The sequence below is a fragment of the Triticum aestivum genome, chromosome 6D, assembly GCF_018294505.1.
Source record: "Triticum aestivum cultivar Chinese Spring chromosome 6D, IWGSC CS RefSeq v2.1, whole genome shotgun sequence".
In the NCBI taxonomy this organism is placed as follows: Eukaryota; Viridiplantae; Streptophyta; class Magnoliopsida; order Poales; family Poaceae; genus Triticum; species Triticum aestivum.
The window spans coordinates 99,835,480-99,856,953 of record NC_057811.1 but is presented as its reverse complement, the minus strand read 5'-3'; the positions used below and the strand labels follow the sequence as shown (position 1 = coordinate 99,856,953).

At 46.0% G+C, this 21,474-nt stretch overlaps 2 protein-coding genes across 2 annotated transcripts; one reads left to right on the top strand and one right to left on the bottom strand.

Annotated features, from left to right (window-relative positions):
- Positions 1-585: 585 nt before the first annotated feature.
- Positions 586-8,895, bottom strand: LOC123141215 (cellulose synthase-like protein E6). The gene is made up of 7 exons (XM_044560418.1): positions 8,576-8,895; positions 4,207-4,519; positions 3,775-3,915; positions 3,538-3,669; positions 2,709-2,921; positions 2,051-2,626; positions 586-1,965 (listed from the first exon to the last, which is right to left on the bottom strand). The coding sequence occupies exons 1-7, from the start codon at positions 8,830-8,832 to the stop codon at positions 1,420-1,422; spliced, it is 2,178 nt and encodes a 725-aa protein (XP_044416353.1). The 5' UTR covers positions 8,833-8,895; the 3' UTR covers positions 586-1,419.
- Positions 8,896-12,774: 3,879 nt separating this feature from the next.
- LOC123142489 (probable LRR receptor-like serine/threonine-protein kinase At4g29180) lies at positions 12,775-21,178 on the top strand. The gene is made up of 3 exons (XM_044561385.1): positions 12,775-13,963; positions 20,539-21,094; positions 21,175-21,178. The coding sequence occupies exons 1-3, from the start codon at positions 13,942-13,944 to the stop codon at positions 21,176-21,178; spliced, it is 582 nt and encodes a 193-aa protein (XP_044417320.1). The 5' UTR covers positions 12,775-13,941.
- Positions 21,179-21,474: the final 296 nt, after the last annotated feature.

The window sequence follows — 21,474 nt, the reverse complement described above, 5'->3', positions numbered from 1 at the left end:
GGACACATGTTAAAAATTAATTCGTACCAAAACAGATGGTGATTTTGACATTGCATACTCTTCAACAAGTTACTTTCATAGTTAATATTCATATGAATATGTTGGTTAGGAAAATATGGAAAAAATTATATTCTGAAAATATTTTCATAAATCTAATGGTACAATTTTACTCAGTTGTTGTGAAGAGTTTACTCTTAATGAATTCCCTCATTAGCAAGATCTAAGAAATGATAGGATATAAGAGAGGGGGGGTGTTGTGGCATCTTAGAGTGTAGTTGTTGATTAAGCTTAGTCTAGAAGTATCCGTAGTGTGTGTGTCCCCTAGTAGAAGAGTCTGTTAGTGTGAAGAATCCAATTATCTCTTAGATGAACCAAACCTAATCTCAAAGTATCCAGGGTGTATGTGTCCTAGTAGAAGGGTTTGTTTGTTGGTAGGGTCCAGTTGTCTCTTAGATGGACCGTACCCAACCTAGTCTAGAAGTACCGGGGTGTGTTGGATTACTATTTAGTGAATAGTAACCGACCTAAAGGGCCTATATAAGGAGATATATACCCCCCTTGTAGGGAGGCAAACAATGAAGTATATCTAGTTCCTACCTATGCTTCTACTGTACCTTTCTAATTCTCTAATTCCCCAATACCCTCCTATTGTACCATGACACCTATACAGCGATGACTTTCGCGTCCAGCAAGTATCCCACCGTACAGCCTCTAGTATCAGAGCCTCCCACACTGGCCAACGATGCGACTGAATAAAAATAATAGTTCCAATGATAAAGTCTTGGCAGCAGTTGTCGTGTTTAGCGAAAAAATCACTAAGGAGGCTGTATCACTGAATCTACGAGTCAAGGCACTGGAGGAGAGGCCAGTTGTGCTAGGTGGAGGTGATGGCATCTCATGAAATTGTGGTTTGAGGTGGGTACACGTGGGATGGGAAGAGGTTACGTGTAGCATTGTGGAGAAAAATGGAGGGGTTTACAAAAATTCCATGTCCTAGCCACCTTGCTAAATCTAGAAAACTCATTCTTCATTCAGTTATAGAAAGTGGTTGGATCCTTTGTATTCATAGGTCCATCTAAAGCTTTGATTCTATACAAGTCCCATACCAGGATTTCACTATTGCTAGAGGAGTAGTATTGACTTAGATCTTTCTCGCAGAAAAATAGAGTTAGATCTTCGTTGATTGTATTGGCATTCTTAACATTTTCCATTTGGGTATTTTTTAACTTTCGCAATGGTAATTTGGTCAAGGGCTAATCTCGAGTCAAAGGGCTAGGACAAATTTTGTCTGCCCACCAAGGCGGTGCCACATATAAACACAAAATCACATGAAGTTTCTTAGATGAAATATATTTCAAGAGAACCATAAAGCATACCAACTTGAGTACTTTATTAGACACTGATGTCTCCTGTGGGCACTTAAACTATTGGCACCAGAAAGTCCAACATCACAAAGCCAAAAGAAGCTAATGTTACTGTGAATGGTATTTTGCCTTTGTCATTCCTCAGGAACATTGCTTCATAGAATGGCATATTGGTTATCACTAGCATCCCACAAAGAATGAGTTGGGGGGAAAATGCATCCAAGTGTATATTCCATGCACCTGTCATGATTTGGCTTAGCCCTCCCAGGAGGCAAACAAGGTTGAGTAACGCGATAGTTGCGATGATCACATATTCCGGAGTCGATGACCCGAATTCCATAATTTCTTCCTCATACCTCTTGGATTCATCTTCAATGCTTACCTTTGGTGTAACCACAAATGTCATCTTTGATAGCCCTAATAGCTTTCGAACTGTGTCAATGGCTCCAAAGAGAAACGAGGTTATTCTCTTAACCAACCACATCCTTTGTCCGTTCCACCATCCTTTCAACGTGTCTCCACATGATAATGCCTCATATAGGCTGTACATGTTCTTCACACAGAAGGCATATATGAAGGGTGCGATCCATGGACTCGTAATCTGAAGGACACGTGAATACTTCATTAGTTTTAATAGAAAACACATGTAAGCAAGGTGACATTTTTCTCATATTATGAATCATTACCTTGGGGAAAAGGGGGATGCCTTTGAGGAGGGCTAGTGAAGGGATGACAACATAATACAGGGTAGGGAGTGAATTGGGTGCCCATAGCCCATAGATACAGTAGCCCATTTGATGTCGTAAGTTGGTTTTTCCATGCCCAAACAAGAAGGGGCAGTATTTTGACAGAAAGATTGAGAAACTACCCTCGCTCCATCTCTTGTGTTGCAGTAGTGTCTGAGCAAGTGTCGTTGGACCTAGACCCATAAACGCTGGTCTTGTAGGATTGCTGTAGACTGACTCCCATCCTCTGCAATGTATCGCCAATCCGGTGATTACATCCTCCACGGGGCAACCATACTTCAACCCAATCTCATCTCCCCATTGTGTGTCATGTTCATATGTGCAGGTTGCTAAAGACTTTGCTTTCTCTTCAATCTCACCTATGCTAGTATCTTGTATTCTACCCTTGATCCCTCCGTTCCAGTCTTCTTGATAGTCTTTGGTGAACCTCTTGCCGCGAAGGATCTCCCTTCTGTGGAAACATCCAGTGCCAACATACAGAGGTCCACCCAAACTGTCCATACCACCCATCTCCACCTTTAAATTGGGTAGCTATGTTAGTGTAAATATTATGGCGAACATGAGAACGCAACTCAAGTTACAGTTTGACAATGCTGACCTCATTGATGACATGGAGGGAGTTCCCATATAGATTATTCTTGGTCATGTTGTTATAGTTCTGAGGATACTGCACAAAACCGATCTTGTGACCCATTTCTTCGTCAAGGAAAAAGCACAATGCATCTCTGATGGTATCGTTGTTGTTGGAATACATATCACAGTCCACATTCATGATGACAGGGCTGTTGCTTATCACTGATGATACCCTTATCTGCGTTTCAATGGAAAAAATTGACACATTTTAGTTAAGTCCATTATGACGAAGGTATTACAACCATTCATGGTATAAAATGTTCATCTAATTGGATGATAACATTGTATCATACAGACAGGACTGGTAGTTGGTACTTGGTAGTACTAGTGCCTAGCATTCATAAATGAGTTATTGTCTACATGTAAAAAGGCTGTAAAAGTGGTGGTTCTTACATTTCCTCAACTCTCATTCTCCCAAATACTACCTCTGTAACTAAATATAAGATGTTTTTGCAGTTTAATTTGAACTGCAAAAATGTCTTATATTTAGGTACGGGGGTAGTACTTGGGAAAATTCTATTGTGGACTGTTGATACAATGCTGGAAAATTGATTATCAGGGTGTCAACTTTATGCTACAATTTTCTCAAAGGAAAGAAAGTACAACACAGCATTTTGGTTACTCTTGTCCAGCAATACTGTTTATCAAAAACTTCAAGGTTGTGAATTAGAATATGGTGCAAATATTATGTTCATCAAGAATGGTCAGTACAAGAAAATGAGCTTAATAATTATAACTATGAAGTTTACAATAAACTGTGACTTAGTGTGACGGGGCAAGATTAGTAAGTGTACCAGAGCATTCATTGCCCCAGCTTTGAAGTTATGGTGATGCTGAGGCCTCTTCTCACGTGCCATGTAAACAAGGGTTGGAAGCACATTTCCTTCACTATCAACTCCCTTTTGGTCTTTGCCATCTATCAGAACCTAACAAGAGAAACAACGTTAGAACCTCGAACATTCCCTAATACCTGTAAGTTATTTACTCCAGAATGCTGGAAACCTTTACTCCAATTGGGGCACGAAATCTACCTGCACAATTGGCTGGTGATTTTTTGAGGTAATTTCTGGATTCCATTCATAAAACCCTTTATGATTTGATCTGATCTCTTCAGGAATTTTGCGTGATATGACAGCCGTATCTATGCGCTCAGTCATTTCATCATACATGTCCTGCTCAAAATAAATGAAATAGTTTCATTAGTTCCCACGACAAATGTTGAGCAAAATATTTGAGTAACATTATGCCGCGAGAGTAATGTGTTGTATTCTTGGCCTAAGGCCTCCATCTGTAAACCTTTTCTCTTAATCAATGAAAATGGTAAATCTTTTGCCTCGTTTCAAAAAAAAAGACAAATGTTGAGCACTAAAATTAGTAATATATTGATTTTGTCACGTGTGTGTGCGTTTGGCATGTGTTTCAGAAAAACAAAAGAAAAAAAGACGTTTGCAATATCTGCTTACCTTGATAAATGACCATTCTTTTGGGGTGCACAAATCTTGATATGACTCTGAGAAATAAGCAGCCGGTGACCTTGGCTCAATGTTATATCTCTTGCAGAATGGTAGCCAATGCTTTGCAAATAAGGAGGCTTCCCACATAGCGTAGAAAGTGAGGACCGAGCCTCCGTCATCAGAAAGGTACACACTTAATTTTTCGGCTAGGTAATTGTATGCCATGACCGATAGAATGGTGGAGATGACGAGACTTGGTGGCTCTGAAAGTGGGTCTGCAGTGCATACAAAGATGTCCACACCAGGTAGCCTGTCTCCGTACCTTCTCCAAATCCAAATGACAATTGTAACTGTGTTAATGCCAAGCATGGCGTATCTTTGAATCTTAGTGTACATGCCAAAAACAATACAAGAGTTCTTTCTGGTGGAGTCAGCCCACCGGGTTCAAAGTCCTACACTTGACATAGATGTCTGCGTTTTTTTTATTTGTTTCAGACTTCTGAGCGATCATAGCATAAGGTAATATCTGGCCCCGTGTCGCCCCCCCTCCCCCCCCCGGGCGACCCGGGCGCCCAACCCTAGCCGCCGCCGAACCCAGCCCCCACCTCCTTCCTCTCCTCCCACCGCCGCCGGCGGGCGCCGCCGAGCAAAGCCCGAGCGGTGCCGGCGGCGGCGGGATCTCGTTTCATCGCCTGGAACAGGGGCCGCGGGGGGCTGCTTCTTCGGGCGCGGCGGCGGAGCTCGGCGACCGGCGCGTCGGGTGGCGCTAGCGGTGCGGGGCGTCGCGGCCTGCTGGCCGGTGGCGGCACATCACGGTGCGCGCGGGCCGGTGGCGGCGCGGCGTTCTTCGCGGCGGTGCTTGGATCTGAGGCGGCGGCCTCGCTAGTGCGGACGGCGCTCCTCCGGCGGCGGGGAGTGCTCGTCGGTGAGGTAGGCCGGATCCCCTTGGCTGCGCGGGCAGCGAGGTCCCGGTGGGCGCTGGTCATGGCGCGGGGAGGCCCCGGGCTCCCCTCGTCAGATCGGAGGCGATCTGGTCCGCTCGTGATGCATGACCTCCGGCCGGCCTGGACAGACGTTGTGGCTGGTTCGGAGGTGGCGGCAGGGTGCTTGGCCGGGGGAAACCCTTGGCCGCCGGTGGCGGTCACGGCGTCGATGGCGTCCCGGACGCCATTCCCTTCTTGGTGGCGGCGCCGAGGCTAAACCTCCCCCCTTCCCCTGCGCCCGGGTGAAAACCCTAGCCCCGGTGGTTAAGCGGCGGCGGCGCCACAGCGTCGTCACCTTCTTGAAGGCGCCGACTTGGGCATGGGGATGCTGGGCGTGCATGGCGAGCTTGTCTGGATCCTGGTGGTGGCCCGTCTGATCTACCGCGTCGCAGCTCCGGGCATGTCTCGTGACTGCGGTGCTTATCTTCCGGCCGTGTCTCCGACGGCGACCTCGCCCTTCCTCACCTTGTACTTGCCGTGGTGGAGCGGTACTTCATCTCACTCATTGATGGCGGCGGAGATCGGCGGCATGGCGTTGTGGAGGCTCGGCGTCCGATGCGCGGAGATGGACTCGCGCAGGAGGAGGTAGCTGTCTGGCGTCATGGTGACGTCGATGGCAGAAGTGGCCTTCACAAGGTAGAAGACTCAATATAATTTGAAGACGGACCGGTGGAAGATGGCGGCGACGACACAAGAGTGCGTCTGACCAGATTGTGCCCCAGACCCGGTATGTGGCTCGGCTGGGGCTTCCGGCTTTTGATGTTAGGTTTAGGTGAGTGGTTTGGGTATGTGGTCCAGCTAGCATCCCTTCATCATATGGATAAGAGTAGCGGCATATGTTGCCAAGATGGTGGATTCAGGTATATTGTTTGTAATACTTTGTAAGGTCCTCGAGAATAATTAATAAAGTGGCCGTATGCATCTCCCAGATGCAGAGGCCGGGGGTCATCCTCCTTTTCTAAAAAAAGACTTCTGAGCGATGTTTGATTAGGGAGACAACGGCCCCATCATCTACGCGGCCGTGCTTGTCATGACTTCGTCAATATTTATTGGTTTAATCTCTTGAAGATACTCATAGAGATAGGGTGTGCATATATATCTTCATAGGGATGAGTGTGTATATACGCGAGCGTCTATGTTTATATTGTATTTTTTTCTTACTAGAATCCAACAATTATCAAAAGTTCCTTGGTTTTTTATCGGGTTTTGTTAGGAGGTGTACAAGTGTCTGCAGGTTTGTGACAATGACGCCTTGGGAGCATCAGTAGTACGTGGAGGTAGCACTGACTCTAAACTGGGACCTATGTAAAACATTCAAACTCAGCTAAAAATAGCGGAGAAATAGTGCAGTGCCACATGAGCACATGCTCCTGCATATCAAAAATGCTTTTTTTTCAAATATACAAAAAATCAGAAAAATTATATGTATCCATGGTCACGTCCAAACGACACCTGCAAATTTTTAGGTCGAAAACTTTAGTATTTTTGACATGTACAAAACAAAATAGAACACCAAATATTACCTCCAAATGTTACATATAGTTTCTTTTTCAGTGATCGTTTCGCATGAGAATTGTTAAGCACACTTGCTACACAAACATGAATGTCTAAAAGAAATCGGTTTATTATTATTTATTTTAAATTTATTGTTCGTTCGGGAGCATATGCTTCCTAGAGCCAAAAAAGCCCAGTGTAGTGTATAATATCTTGTTCTGTATCAGAGTTGGACTAACTTTGAGTTAAAAAGGAAACAAAGGAAGTCGTTTTCTCCGTGCCTTTAGAGTTGTTCGGACGCAAGAGATGGGGAGGAGATTTGTGGTACGCCGGTAGGGGGGCACCGATCACATTTTTATTTTGGCTTTTGATTTTAGATTTTTATATATTTTAACCAAAAGTTTAAATTAAGTTTCGTTTGCATATTTGTGTTTCTTGTGACAAGGATATTAAAACAAGATCCATTTTGAATACGTTTTGGCGAGCTTTTAAAATTTTATTAGGTTCAACTATTGAAACTTGATAAAAGCGAGTGACAGAATCGCAAGTTTCAAAAACTAAAACATAAAATTTGGTGTGCTCTCGTGTGGAATCCAACGACTTTGCGGACCGCGAGGTAATTCAGTGGTCGAGTTTCTTCGTGAGACAAACCAACTATACATCATCTTAGCTTTGATTTCAGTCAGTAAAGAAGGGATAATTGAATTTTCTTTAAGCCATCAAATGCAGTCTCTTAGCTTTGAGGCGACAACAACGATTTGTTGTTGAAGGCCGCCTGCTGTAGTGTATATCGCTACCTAAGGTCCTAGAGCATCTCCCACAGGCGCGCTTCATCTCGACGCGGTATAATTCTTTTTACAGTGTCAAAATAGTCTTTTCGCGCGCGGGAGCGACAAAGAAGTTTTCCAGATGCACAAAAACACGGCGCCCAATCCGGCGTCGCCATCTGCAGCAGCCCGTGTGCACAATCCGGCGACCCAAATTTGCAGCCCAGCAGCCCGCGTTTACACTCGTGCGCTAAAGTTTTTTGTGCGCGCTCTATTTTACAGCGTCTGCTGGAGCGCTGTTTTTTGTCTCCGGCACACAAAAACGATGGTTTTTAGCGCGTGAGGCATTTTTTGAGCGCCTATTGGAGATGCTCTTAGATAGGGACGTACGACATAATGTAAAATCAGGCAGCCTTAGTACTGATTGAAATGTAAATTGTGCAGTGTGTTCAGTGTTGATTTTGACCTAGTGGATGGTATACGTCATATAATGCATAGCCGACTTGTTAATGCATTTTTTCTTTAAAAAGATTTTATTTTGAATAACAAGGTAAATAGGCATCACCGGCAGCTCAATCATTTTCACACCTTTAGTCATAACCAAAGTTTTCGTCACACTTAAAGCTGTTTTGTCATGTATATATCAAAGAACAACATAGATCCATAATTTTGAAATAACCATATGCCATAGTATGTCATCTTGTAGATTTATGTTGTCTTCTTGGGACGATAAGATTAGGGTTTCTCGTCATGTGGTGAGATTTAATATCAGGTGCTTTAGATCCATGTGAGTGTTCAATGGCGAGAACTGTGGCTTCAAAGCACTGGTCCTTAACTGTCATTGAGAAGGTCAAGCCAGCTTCGATAGGGGAGCAACGACAGCGATCCGTTGACGGCTCGTTCAGCCGTCAGTAGTAGTTATTTGATGGTCTTAATATCTTAATCTAATTTTTTATTTTTGTTATATTTAAGATGTTTTGAAGTTCGAGTGAACTTTCATAATAGATCTAATCATTTTGAGAAGAGAATTCGTGAAAACAAGCACGTACGTACGCCTGCGCGCATCCGCAATCTCTCTCGATCGTGCAGCCACCGTACGTGCATACGTTTTTTGTCACAGGGACTCGTGCATACCTGGCGGTGAGCCTGTCCCTGAAGGTGCAGCGTCGGACGGGGCTCCAGCGCACCGACTGCGTGACGACCCAGTAGGCCGCGTACCAGAGCTCCGCCGCCAGCATCCCCAGCCACGCCGCCCGCCTCCCGCCGGAGCCCGGCACGCGCGTCGCCCGGTAGTAGAGCACCAGGAGCGTTGAGGCGGCCACCGTGACGGCGTGGAGCCTGTACAGCGCCCTGCCGCCGTGCCTCACCGTCTCGAACAGCCGCCTCTCCATCCTGCAAACCTCGCTCTCTCGCAGGGCGTACGCGGAGTCGTCTGTGGAGTGGAGTGGAGTGGAGCTGAGCTGGTGGGCAGGAGCGTGCACGCGTATGCGCACATATATATGTGCTCGCGCGGGGAAGGCCGGCCATGCAATCAGCAGTGACGACAGCCGATGGATAGGCTGTGGGTCTGTCTCTAGAGCCTGCGCATGGCTTTCATTCCCTTTGGATTGTGTTTCATGCTTCGCAAGTCACACCCACGGGTGAATCATATCCCGCAATGAAAAACACGGAACCTATATAGGGCATCTCAAATGATCTACCCTCAAACCGAACACTGCATCTGTTCCCGGACTGGATGAAATACTTTTAAACAAACAGGACGATATTCATTCATATTTGGATATTATTTTTTACATAAAACCAGGTGTCTTTGAACATATTTTAATTAGACCGGACTCTAAATATAGCCTAAATGACTGCCGGCATCCGTTTCCCCATGTCCGCCTGGCCATGAGCCCCGGGAACTGAATCTGCGCCTCCACAGCCTGCAAGCGGCTAATCGGTCAAGGATGATGAGCCCGCCAAGCTTGGCTTCAACGGGATGGAAGGAATGGTGGCCTTTCTGGGACCCGAGCGCCGTCCACCTCCCATGTTGTACTCTTTCTTGCTCCACCAGTGGACATATCGGCTTCAGGGTCGAGGTGGTGGGGCGTGGCCATAGCTGAACCGGCGACGTCGTCATGTACTCTCTCTTGCCGTACACTTCATCTGCTGCCTCGTCGATCTCCTTGAAGGCAGCTTCCACTTCGCCTGATGAAGGCGGTACTGCCAAACGGTCACAGGGATGTCATGGATGGAGCGATAGGAGTCGAGCATAACAACATTCATCATCTGTACAACACTTCATGATTTTTGAATAGAACAAGTATATATATGTTGTGAACTTGGACCATGAACTATGGCTGATAACATTCATGTACATCTCTTAATTCTTACTTTAACTAATTAGTACTTGACAAAATTGCAGGTTCACAGTGAAAGACTCTGCAATTTCCAGGAGTGTGTGCGGGTATATTGCAAGGACACGTCGTACAAGCATGGAGTACAATTACTTCTACCTGAAGACTTGAAGAAGGCAGACACGAATTGCATGGTGTTGCAAACTATTGCCTCAAGCGAATGAAATAATATCCGAACGAAGAAGGTGTCGAATTGCACTTTGAGCATCAATTTGGAACAAGCCCGGGGTCCTTTATTGTAGGATACGAAGATTTGTTCTTACTCTTCAAATTCAAACCTCTTGATGCAATTCTTATTAGGTGCTTTGTCTTGTATGTATAGCTGATAGAGGCGAAGGTATTCTGATGTCTAGATGAGAGGTAGCTATTGTTTTCGGTGGAAGTCGATTTTGACGATCCGATAATGAACGTGTGAAGACGTCGCACCTTAGCAATCGCTAAACCAACTCCGAGAGGTTATTGACTATGCCAGAGCACGATTAACCTGACCACGAGGGTATATTTCCTGCACGCAAGCGAAGCACAAGTAAGAATTGAGATTGCAATATGAATATTGCGAATTTAAGAGGAAAACTTTATTAATCAAAATGGGGTTTTGTGACGTCTGGGTCTGGTCGTTGAACACAAACAAAGGACGCGAGTTGCAACTATGGCAAATTCTAATCTAAACAAAACCCAAGTCTAAACGATGCCTTAAGGGTTGTATTTACAGGGGGAAAGAGAGGGGATTTGGTCCATCCTTGACAAGGTGGGACTAAAAGACCTCCTGAATCGTTTCCCCAACAATACGGACTATAAAAATAGCATATACCGGAAAAGGGTTTCCCCCGCTTTGTATAAAAATAGCATATGAAGTCGTTTCCCCTATTATGGATGAAATTTATGAAATGTCATCTTGTATATTTCGTCCATATCCTTGTATGTCATCATGGTGGCTTCGAAGTGCTGAAAACTCCATTGGAAACTCCGTTCTTGTTCCCTTCGTGCACGTTTTCATCTCCACGCTTGATCATACTCCAATGTTCATACTTTTTTGTCTATGCTAGGACCTTCATTCGTAAGCAAAACAAATGTATTCAATTTAGTCAGCATCATATTCTCACGAATATTAGAATCATTACCTAGAAACAAAAATATTTGGTATTTTAATTGATGTGCACGAGCTCTAGTAATTGGTCCAATATGCGTAGCGCGGGGGTTGTGGAAGTAACTGTGGTAGTAGTGTCCTCATCATCCTCCCCTTCTTGAATTGAAGTCGTCCACGATGAAAGCTCATATTCCTCACCACATAAGGCTTCAAATCTATAGTGTTAAAAGTAGGACTAACCCAAAAGTCTGCAAACAACTCAAGTTTCTATATATGCATTATTGTTTATTTTCTCTAACACCTTAAAAGGACCATCAACACGTGCCATTAGCTTAGATTTGCGCAAATCAGAAAACCTATCTTAGATTTGACATTAACTACAATTCATTTACTTTGGGCCATCGAATTAAACTTCACTACTCAATTATTTCATTAAATGGCATCTTGGTCACATACTTCAAGAGAACTGGTCCAAAGAAAACTACAAGAAAAACTACATGCTACAGTAGAAACATCACTTCCTTGACTGCTCTTACTAGTTCCATCAATACTTTCTCCATCTCATGCTCATTGTCTACATTGTTGCTCTTCTCTGTTGGCTTCTCAAGTTTGCATGCTTATTTCTTCTCTGCCTCTTCAAACTTGGACATTGCATTCCTTGTAGTCTCGTCTCTAGCAACTAGTACACCAACATCAAGTAGATTTCTCTTTATCAATAGATCTTCTTCACGTCCATCCGTGAATGATTTGAGGATTCTTTTCATCACTGTTTGGATCGTAGACTTGACCATTGTATATAGAAAGAAAGTGCTCACTCGTGTGTACTCTTTTCTTCAATACCAAAATTTGCATCCTTTCTACATAAAAATTTAAGCAAACAATGAATTTTAAATTGCTACGAATCCGAAGAACAACCATACAAAATTGTGCTCACTCCGTTCATTTTACACTTGTAGAAAACCCATCCGAATGTTTGGGCGTGCTCAAGACGCAGCGCAGCACTAGCTAGCGGTGGTCATCATACTTGCTGACTCACAGAAGCTCACCAATGAGCTGTTGGGTAAGGGCTAATCCATTCGGCCGACGGACATGGCTATGGCAGCGGTCGATCGACAGACGTGATTGTGCCAGCGGTCGATCGATGGTTGAGATGCAAGCACCGAGAGGAGGAGGACATATGCAAGGGAGCGCAGAGCGGTCGAGGTGGCTGCCACGTTCGGTCCCCATCGAGTTCCATCGAAACGTGACGGCGTCGGGGCCTGGGTGCGTCGAATCTGGAAACGGCGCTGACGAGCATAGATGCGATTTAGGTGGTGACAACAAGAAGCGGCCAAATCAAAGTGGGGGAAGGAGCCCCACGGGTGCTACAGGATGTTAGTGGCGGTGTGTGGTGCCCCGCGGAAGCAAGTAAAGCGACGCCGAAGGGATGCTGCCGAGCTGGGGAGAGCGGTTGCTGAGCGGGAGGGGGAATTTTTAGAGCATCTACAGTCGGGCGCCCCAAACCCGCCTCATACGCCCCGGCGGGCCGGCCGGTTACTAACCGCTCACGAATTTTCGACCCAAATGGGCGCTTCAAACGGGCCTCAAACGCCCGGGCTGACTAGCACCCCTCATATCCATCCCAAATATGGGGCGGATATGGGGGCGCCTGAGCGCGTCCGTCACGTAGGACTGATGATGGGGCCCCACGCGGACTCGTCCGGAAACCCGGTGGTCCGACGGATGCCTCGTCCGCCGCCGCGGTGCGAACGCCGCGTGGCGCCGCTCCGTCTCGCTGCCCGAGGCCAAATTCGACTATTTAAGCCATCCGACGTCTCCCAACCCTAGCTCATCCACCTCCTCTCTCACTGCGCTGCCACCCAAGCCCATCCGCCTCCTCTCCCCTGCTCTCCCATGCTCTTCGGCTTGGCCATGGTCCGGCGGCTGATCACCGCGATACGCTATGCTCATGTCCGAGCACCGGAGGCAGATCACCGAGGTTAGTGACTAGAACCTGGACCCACAGACCAGTTTCCCTCCGCATCGCCGCATTTTGTTTCCTTTTTCATTTCGAACAGGAGCCCTCAACGAACGACGACTGACGACCCAAACAATGCTCAGGAGGCGGTGCTCCGGCGCCCGATAGGTGTTCGGCGAAATGCCGATGGCAAAAAAGCCCGTCCGAGGAGTTCGTGGCCGCGCCTGTGGCGGTACCAGCGGCTGCACCGGAGCACGCCGTAATAACTTCCGCCGTCGCCTTCTCCTGCTGCGAGTGCGTGTGCACGTGCGCGCGTGCGGGTCTCCTGCCGGGCGCGCCGACGTGCTGCCCACTGAGACCGGCCGTGGACAAGGAGGGGAGACGGCAACGGCAAGGTACGTGGTTTCTGCGCAGCAGCGGCGATGCGCTTTGCTCTGCCAGTACCGGTAGCGACAGGCTCCATGCCTCCATCTGATCTGAGCACCTAGCGTCGTTTTCTTTCGCCATCCGAGTTGTTCGGCAGAGCACGAGATCTGCCTAGGAAATCAACGGCCAGAGCTCATCCCGGCAGTATAATAATTAATAACTGTGAAAATTGTTCATAACACATCAAGTCATCAAATGATGTAGAGTACTATTTAATTCTTCTCTGATTATTGTATCCTTGCGTGCCGCTTGTAAGATTCGTTAGGTTCAGTCTTGTCGGTTTAGCGTACCAGGTCAAATTTGCTGAGCAGGCATGCAGCCGGCCGCCGGCATGGTTAAGTGAACTAAATTTACTCAGTTCGAATGTTATTACTTCCACATCATTTGGGGTGGTTCCAAATTTGACAACTACTAGTTTAATACATATTCTGAAATTCTTGAGCTTTCAGATTCAGTCACCTTCCTGACTTGTTGTTCTGCTCTGAGTTATACTAACTGGTAACCACAGCAATGTTAGGTGAACATGTCTGTTCCCTTGTGTTCATGATGATCGTGAGATTCGAAACCCCTGAAAAGATAATCAAGACAGAGTTTTATAAGGAGTCGCAGTCTTTCTAAGAAAAAACAAAGGATGCATACTACTAATCACAAAGGTAGGAAGAATGTTATAGCTGTATCCTCTCTATTGGTGGGACATTCTTAAGTATTATGAAGATAACTTTTTTTAGTTGGACCATACAAGGACATGAATTTTTGGGACATGATGGCAAGCGCTGCCGAAATCCTGGCCATCTGCATGCGCATCATGATTACTAATTAATATAGGCAGTTTTTCAATACGGTGAGTGATATTCAATAATGAGCAAGAATACACTGATGTATACGTGCCTGGAGTGGGCCAAGAAGCTTTAAATTCGTATGTATACAGCTTTTTCTGGTAGTCCATTGCTGGTAGGCATTTAAGCGTGTCTCTGTCTCTAACCTGCACGCCTTGAATGTCTGTTAACAAGTGTGGCCTGCCTTTTTCTTGTGGGTTGTTTTTGCCCAAGTTCATTTTGTGTGTGTATAACGGAGCTGTAGTGTTATATCAATTCATTAGAGACATGCATTCATGTTAATGCTGCAGTATTACACATGCTTTGACAATGTTGATTCATCTAGGTTGTCAATTTTTTTTAGAACCCATGTAGGCTATCATTTGCTATCCATACAACATGCACTCGCTCATACTGTTTTTTCCTGTTTGACAATGTTAGGACAGAACACTAGCTTCATATGTTCACCAGCTTCTTGACCCTCAACATGTGACCGTTGTCCAGGTCTTGGATGCCATCAATTTAGATGTATGGGACACGTTCAATTAATGGTGCATTTGGATTCGGCCAGGCATTGATCATGCATGATAAGGATGTATTAATGTTCCCTCCTGAGTGTGGCCGGCACGTATGGCTTAGAGGGCACACATGTTTTGCTTATAATTTGTGGCAGAATTTAAAATTTTACAATGCATAAACAGTAAATCACATGGCACTATCATTGATATTATAATTAATAACTTGCATGCAAATATTCATTTAGGCGCTTAGAACATTAGCACTCGACAGAATCAAGAATGGCAAACTGCTAGAGCTAGCATTAGCTAAATTTTTCGCCCTAGATACATCTGCCCAGTTGACTCTACGACATGAACCTCAACTTATATTTATTAGTGGGAGTAGAGGGACCTCATTGCCATGGGTGTTGCTGGAGAAGCTTTTTTTTTTGCGGGGTGTCGCTGGAGAAGCTAAAGAGCTGCTCCTATCCAGGACATTGATGAACACACGAACAACATTAGGACATGACCATAAAATAATGGTGTTGGAGGAGCTGGTGGAGATAAAATACTGATGCTACGATGTAGAGGATTGAGAGAGAAAAAAGAAAGGATGAGGGATATGAAGTGCAGTATTGCTACGACTCTACGTCAACATTTTTTTGGAAAAGAAGCTCTGTATGTTCATGGATGAGTTCTAGCTAGCTATGCACATGAACCGAATGCATGAACTAGAGAAGGAGGATGAGCAGAATGCATGAACTGGAGGAGGAGGATGAGTAAAGGAGAAGCTGCTGGATCGAGAAAGGATGGGAGAAAATACACAAGGTGGTGCAGGCTGCCCATTAACTCTTCTAAAACAATAATGTGGGATCAGTACAATTATTGTGTGATGGGTATGCATACTTATTGTGTGGTGGGGCATTCACACTTATTGATGTGCCATACATTGACTATGCAACATTGATATACACTACCAAGAAATCAATATACATGACTTGTTGTACAAATACTGCACTGATCTATGCGCAGCGAACGGATGAGATACCATCCTCGCGTGGCCGCATGTCCACCCGTGATTTATCGTACTAATCCCACATTATTGTTTTAGAAGAGTTAATGGGCAGCCTGCACCACCTTGTGTATTTTCTCCCATCCTTTCTCGATCTAGCAGCTTCTCCTTTAGTCATCCTCCTCCTCCAGTTCATGCATTCTGCTCATTCTCCTTCTCTAGTTCATGCATTCGGTTCATGTGCATAGCTAGCTAGAACTCATCCATGAACATACAGAGCTTCTTTTCCAAAAAATGTAGATGTAGAGTCGTACCAATACTGCACTTCATATCCCTCATCCTTTCTTTTTTCTCTCTCAATCCTCTACATCGTAGCATCGGTATTTTATCTCCATCAGCTCCTCCAACAAAATTATTTTATGGTCATGTCCTAATGTTGTTCGTGTTTTCATCAATGTCCTGGATAGGAGCAGCTCTTTAGCTTCTCCAGCGACACCGCGCAAAAAAAAAGCTTCTCCAGCAACACCCATGGCAATGAGGTCCCTCTACTCCCACTAATCAATATAAGTTGAGGTTCATGTCGTAGAGTCAACTGGGCAGATGTATCTAGGGCGAAAAATTTAGCTAATGCTAGCTCTAGCAGTTTGCCATTCTTGATTCTGTCGAGTGCTAATGTTCTAAGCGCCTAAATGAATATTTGCATGCAAGTTATTAATTATAATATCAATGATAGTGTCGTGTGATTTACTGTTTATGCATTGTAAAATTTTAAATTCTGCCACAAATTATAAGCAAAACATGTGTGCCCTCTAAGCCATACGTGCCGGCCACACTCAGGAGGGAACATTAATACATCCTTATCATGCATGATCAATGCCTGGCCGAATCCAAATGCACCATTAATTGAACGTGTCCCATACATCTAAATTGATGTCATCCAAGACCTGGACAACGGTCACATGTTGAGGGTCAAGAAGCTGGTGAACATATGAAGCTAGTGTTCTGTCCTGACATTGTCAAACAGGAAAAAACAGTATGAGCGAGTGCATGTTGTATGGATAGCAAATGATACCCTACATGGGTTCTAAAAAATTGACAACCTAGATGAATCAACATTGTCAAAGCATGTGTAATACTGCAGCATTAACATGAATGCATGTCTCTGATGAATTGATATAACACTACAACTCCGTTATACACACACAAAATGAACTTGGGCAAAAACAACCCACAAGAAAAACGGCAGGCCACACTTGTTAACTGACATTCAAGGCGTGCAGGTTAGAGACAGAGACACGTTTAAATGCCTACCAGCAATGGACTACCAGAAAAAGCTATATACATACGAATTTAAAGCTTCTTGGCCCACTCCTGGCACGTATACATCAGTGTATTCTTGCTCATTATTGAATATCACTCACCGTATTGAAAAACTGCCTATATTAATTAGTAATCATGATGTGCATGCAGATGGCCAGGATTTCGCTTGCCATCATGTCCCAAAAATTCATGTCCGGGATCAGTACAATTATTGTGTGATGGGGTATGCATACTTATTGTGTGGTGGGGCATTCACACTTATTGATGTGTCATACATTGACTATGCAACATTGATATACACTGCCAAGAAATCAATATACATGACTTGTTGTACAAATACTGCACTGATCTATGCGCAACGAACGGATGAGATACCATCCTCGCGTGGCCGCATGTCCACCCGTGATTTATCGGACCATACAATAGCTGACCTAGTACGTTGACTTTCTTGCCCCATAGCTGCACAATAGCACGGTCATAACATGGATGCAAGCGCATATTTGGACTGTGGTTATGCATATAGTCTCCGCCTCTTATCTCGTAGGAGGTAGTTATTCTTACAAGGGTGAGCAGGAAGCATGGATCTATGCGTTGTGATTCTCCTATTCTGTGTCTTCCACTTAAGAAAAAAGGTTTCCCCCGCTTTATATTATAAAGCTACGAACCAAGCATCCAACACAGCAGTACAGAGTACAGACAAGTCGTAAAGTCATGCTAGGGGCACAGCGAGACAAGCCCCAAACAAAGCTAAAAAAGCTAATCCGGCTCGGGAGGTGGTGGCGGTGGTGGCGGTGGAGGGGCAGAAGCCAACACCGAAGAACGAAGACCCGCAATGATGTTGTCGATGACGTCTCGGTCGCGCCGCTTGCTAAGCGGTCTCCAAAGCTGTAAGAAGCCACACATTTTATAGATTGCATCAGTCACACGGCGAGGAATCACGCGCTCAATGACTAGTTTATTACGGGTACACTAGAGGGTCCATGTCAGGGTACCCAAAGCTACCCAAGTGGGAGGGCGACTAGCGCCGGGGAGTCTAAGGACCTCCCCAAACAAGTCCGGGAGGTTGTCGTGGCACGAATTGCCGCCAACCACCTCCCGAAAGCAGCTCCAGAGGAACTGCGCTACAGGGCACCGGAAGAAGATATGGTTACAGTCTTCCAGTACCAAACAAATGGGGCAGAGGCCATCCCCAGGGCCATTGCGTTTTCGGACCTCCGTGCCCGAAGGGAGGCGGCCTCGGACCCATTGCCAGATAAATATGCGGATTTTTAAGGGGAGTTTGATCTCCCAAAGTACCGATAGTTCCACCGGGCCAGGGGTAGGAACAATCGCCTGGTAAAGGGATCTCGTCGAGAATCGACCACTTGGCTCGAGATGCCAAGACAACGAGTCGGGCTCCAGGGAGGGGGAGTGAAGGGCAATACACTCAAGCAATTCATCCCATTGCTCGAGCTCCACCACCCCAAAGGTACGACGGAAGGCAGTAGCGCCCAGGTCAGCTAAAGCCACCGCTACCGATAGCTGAGGGCGGACACAGATCGAGAATAACGCATAAAAGCGTTCAACGAAGGGACGGGTCCCGGCCCATCTATCCAGCCAAAATAGGGTGCCGGAACCGGTGCCCACTTTAATGGAGGTCCCAATGCGCAATACCGGCATCAGACGGATCACCGATTGCCAGAATTGGGACCCTCCAGATCTAGGGGCGAAGGCCAGCGGTTGCTCGCGAAGGTACTTTGCCCGGATAATCTCAAGCCAGAGGCCGTCCTCATCGGTCTGAATCCACCAAAGCCATTTAGAGAGGAGGGCAATATTCATCCGCTTGGAAGAAATGACCCCAAGGCCTCCTTGGTCTTTAGGCTTACAGATCTCAGACCACTTCACCATGTGGTACTTCTGTTTATTGTTCTCTCCAGCCCAGAAGAATCTAGAGAGGAGTTTGGTGACCTCATGATATAGGGATTCATGTAGACTATAGAATCCCATGACGAAGCGATTGGCAATTCGCTGAGCTTCCGCCTGAGAGTATCCAAGGACCATCACCTCACTTTTGGCGAAGTTAATCGTGAGGCCCGACATCTCCTGAAAGCAGAGGAGGAGGAACTTGAGGTTCTGGATGTCCTCGTCCGATCCTTCCACCATCATAATGGTGTCATCTACATATTGGAGGTGGGTTAGACCTCTATTGGCCACAAGATGGGGGCAAATCCCCCTGATGTGGCCGGCACGTTTGGCCAAGTCTAGAATCGAAGCCAGGGCATCGACCACAAGATTGAAAAGAAAAGAGGAGATCGGGTCACCCTGCCGTACTCCTTGGCCCGTCATGAAGTAGGGCCCAATCTCCCCATTAATGTTCACCGCAGTACGACCGCTCGTTACTAACTGCATCACCCGGGCAACCCAGTGGGAGTCGAATCCATGCTTGAGCAACACCTCCCGAAGGAAGGACCAATGAATGGTGTCGTATGCTTTATGGAAGTCAATCTTGAGGAACACCGCGCGAAGGCGCTTGCTCTTGACCTCATGGATGACCTCGTGAAGGACGAGGATCCCATCCATAATATACATGTCTTTCGTGAAGGCCGACTGGTTCGGGTGGTGGATCCGGGGGCGATTAGGGCCGCCCTAGTGGCGTACCCCTTCGCCAAAATTCGGAATATCACATTGAGGACTGTGATAGGGCGGAACTGCCTAATGTCCGCAGCTCCCGGCACCTTGGGAATCAGGGAGATGATCCCATAGTTAAGCAGGGACATGTCTAATGTCCCCCTAGAGAACTCACGGAACAGGTCAAGGATGATCTCCTTGACCATCGGCCAGAAAGCCTGGAAAAAACGCACCGGCAATCCATCGGGGCCTGGGGCCGAGGCCGGGTTCATGGCTTTGACAAAAGCCTCCACCTCCGCGGCATCAAATGGGGCGAGCAGGGCCACATTCTCGTCCGGGAAGATTTGTTGGTCAGGCGACCAAATATGGTCGGCAAGGGCGATACCACCCCAAGGGCGCCCTGTAAATAACGACTTGTAGAAGTCGTCGACTAGCAAGCGGATATCCTGAGGATCTTGAAACAGCTGACCTCCTTCCCATAAGAGGGGAATGGAGCATCGTCGCCTACGGCCATTCGTGATGGCCTGGAAGTAAGCTGTGTTGGCATCACCAAACAGCACACAATTTATAGCCTCGCTGGCGCCAAAATTCCTCCTCCTTGGAATAGATCTCCATGAGAGAATCTTCCAGATTGTATCTATGAGCCCACTCCTCCGCAGAGATCCCAGAAATGTCTGTGTGGAGGTCCAGGGCCTGAATTTCCTCGAGGAGGGAAGCCTTCTGGATCTGAAGGTCCCTCCCAATCTGCGTCTTCCACTTGATCCATGGCCAGCCTGATGACCTAGGTGCGTTACATTCAATTCTTGCAGCTTCTTGTGTTCAGAAAGCAGTTGCAGTGATAATATCTGTTTACATGATTGTGTAAGAGGCAAATTGATCCACTCCACAGAACCATACTTGAGCATCATGTGTGTGGGAACTCTTTGAGAAAGCTATGATTCTGCAAGGGTTATTTTGACTTGTAATTCGTTTTGCAGGTTTCATAAGCATCGATTGTGGCATCCCGGTGAACTCCTCCTACCAAGATCCCAGCTCAAAGATAATATATGTCTCAGACTATGGATACGTCACCTCAGGAGAAAACTGCAACATCTCCTCAGTTTACATCAAGCCTTCACAGGCAAAGCGCAACCTCAATGTCCGGTTCTTTCAGCATGGAGCACGCAATTGCTACACCCTGAGGTCCTTGGTGGCAGGAAACAAGTACTTCGTCCGTGCGCTTTTTTACTACAGAAACTATGATGGCCTTAACAAACTTCCTATCTTTGATCTGTACATGGGGCCAAACTACTGGCATGAAGATAATATCAGTGTTGTAGGAGCAGTCAAATGGATTGACATCATAGTTGTCGCTCCTGCTGACTACCTGCATGTTTGTCTGGTGAACAAAGGGATGGGAACTCCATTTATTTCTGGGTTGGATCTGAGGCCACTGAGGATTACTATTTACCCAGGGGTAAATGCAAGTCAATCTCTGGTGCTGATTAGCTCCAATCGGTTCAATTTAGGGTCCACGGACAATCGCATAATGAGGTTTGTTTGGTCCTTTAGGTCATTGTTATCTAAAACAAGTTCAACAAACCAAATCAATGGTTGTCTACCATTTAGCCTAGGTGACTGTGCATATTGTAGATTTAATGTCAATAAACATAAAAGTGAAGAACAAAAACACATTGTGACGCCCCCGATTCAATCGTACACTAATCATACACGCAAATGTGTACGATCAAGATCAGGGACTCACGGGAAGATATCACAACACAACTCTGGACACAAATTAAAAATAATACAAGCTTTATATTACAAGCCAGGGGCCTCGAGGGCTCGAATACATAAGCTCGAAAACACAAGAGTCAGCGGAAGCAACAATATCTGAGTACAGACATGAGTTAAACAAGTTTGCCTTAACAAGG

What these genes read in the sequence shown, in the direction of transcription:
- LOC123141215 (XM_044560418.1), bottom strand. Translation starts at nt 8,832, where the DNA reads ATGGAGAGGCGGCTGTTCGAGACGGTGAGGCACGGCGGCAGGGCGCTG. An exon ending in CTGGGGCAATGAATGCTCTG is followed by an intron (nt 2,922 to 3,537) that starts GTACACTTACTA and finishes ATTGAAACGCAG; the next exon opens with ATAAGGGTATCATCAGTGAT. An exon ending in GCATCCCCCTTTTCCCCAAG is followed by an intron (nt 1,966 to 2,050) that starts GTAATGATTCAT and finishes CGTGTCCTTCAG; the next exon opens with ATTACGAGTCCATGGATCGC.
- LOC123142489 (XM_044561385.1), top strand. Translation starts at nt 13,942, where the DNA reads ATGCATACTACTAATCACAAAG. An exon ending in GCATACTACTAATCACAAAG is followed by an intron (nt 13,964 to 20,538) that starts GTAGGAAGAATG and finishes TTCGTTTTGCAG; the next exon opens with GTTTCATAAGCATCGATTGT.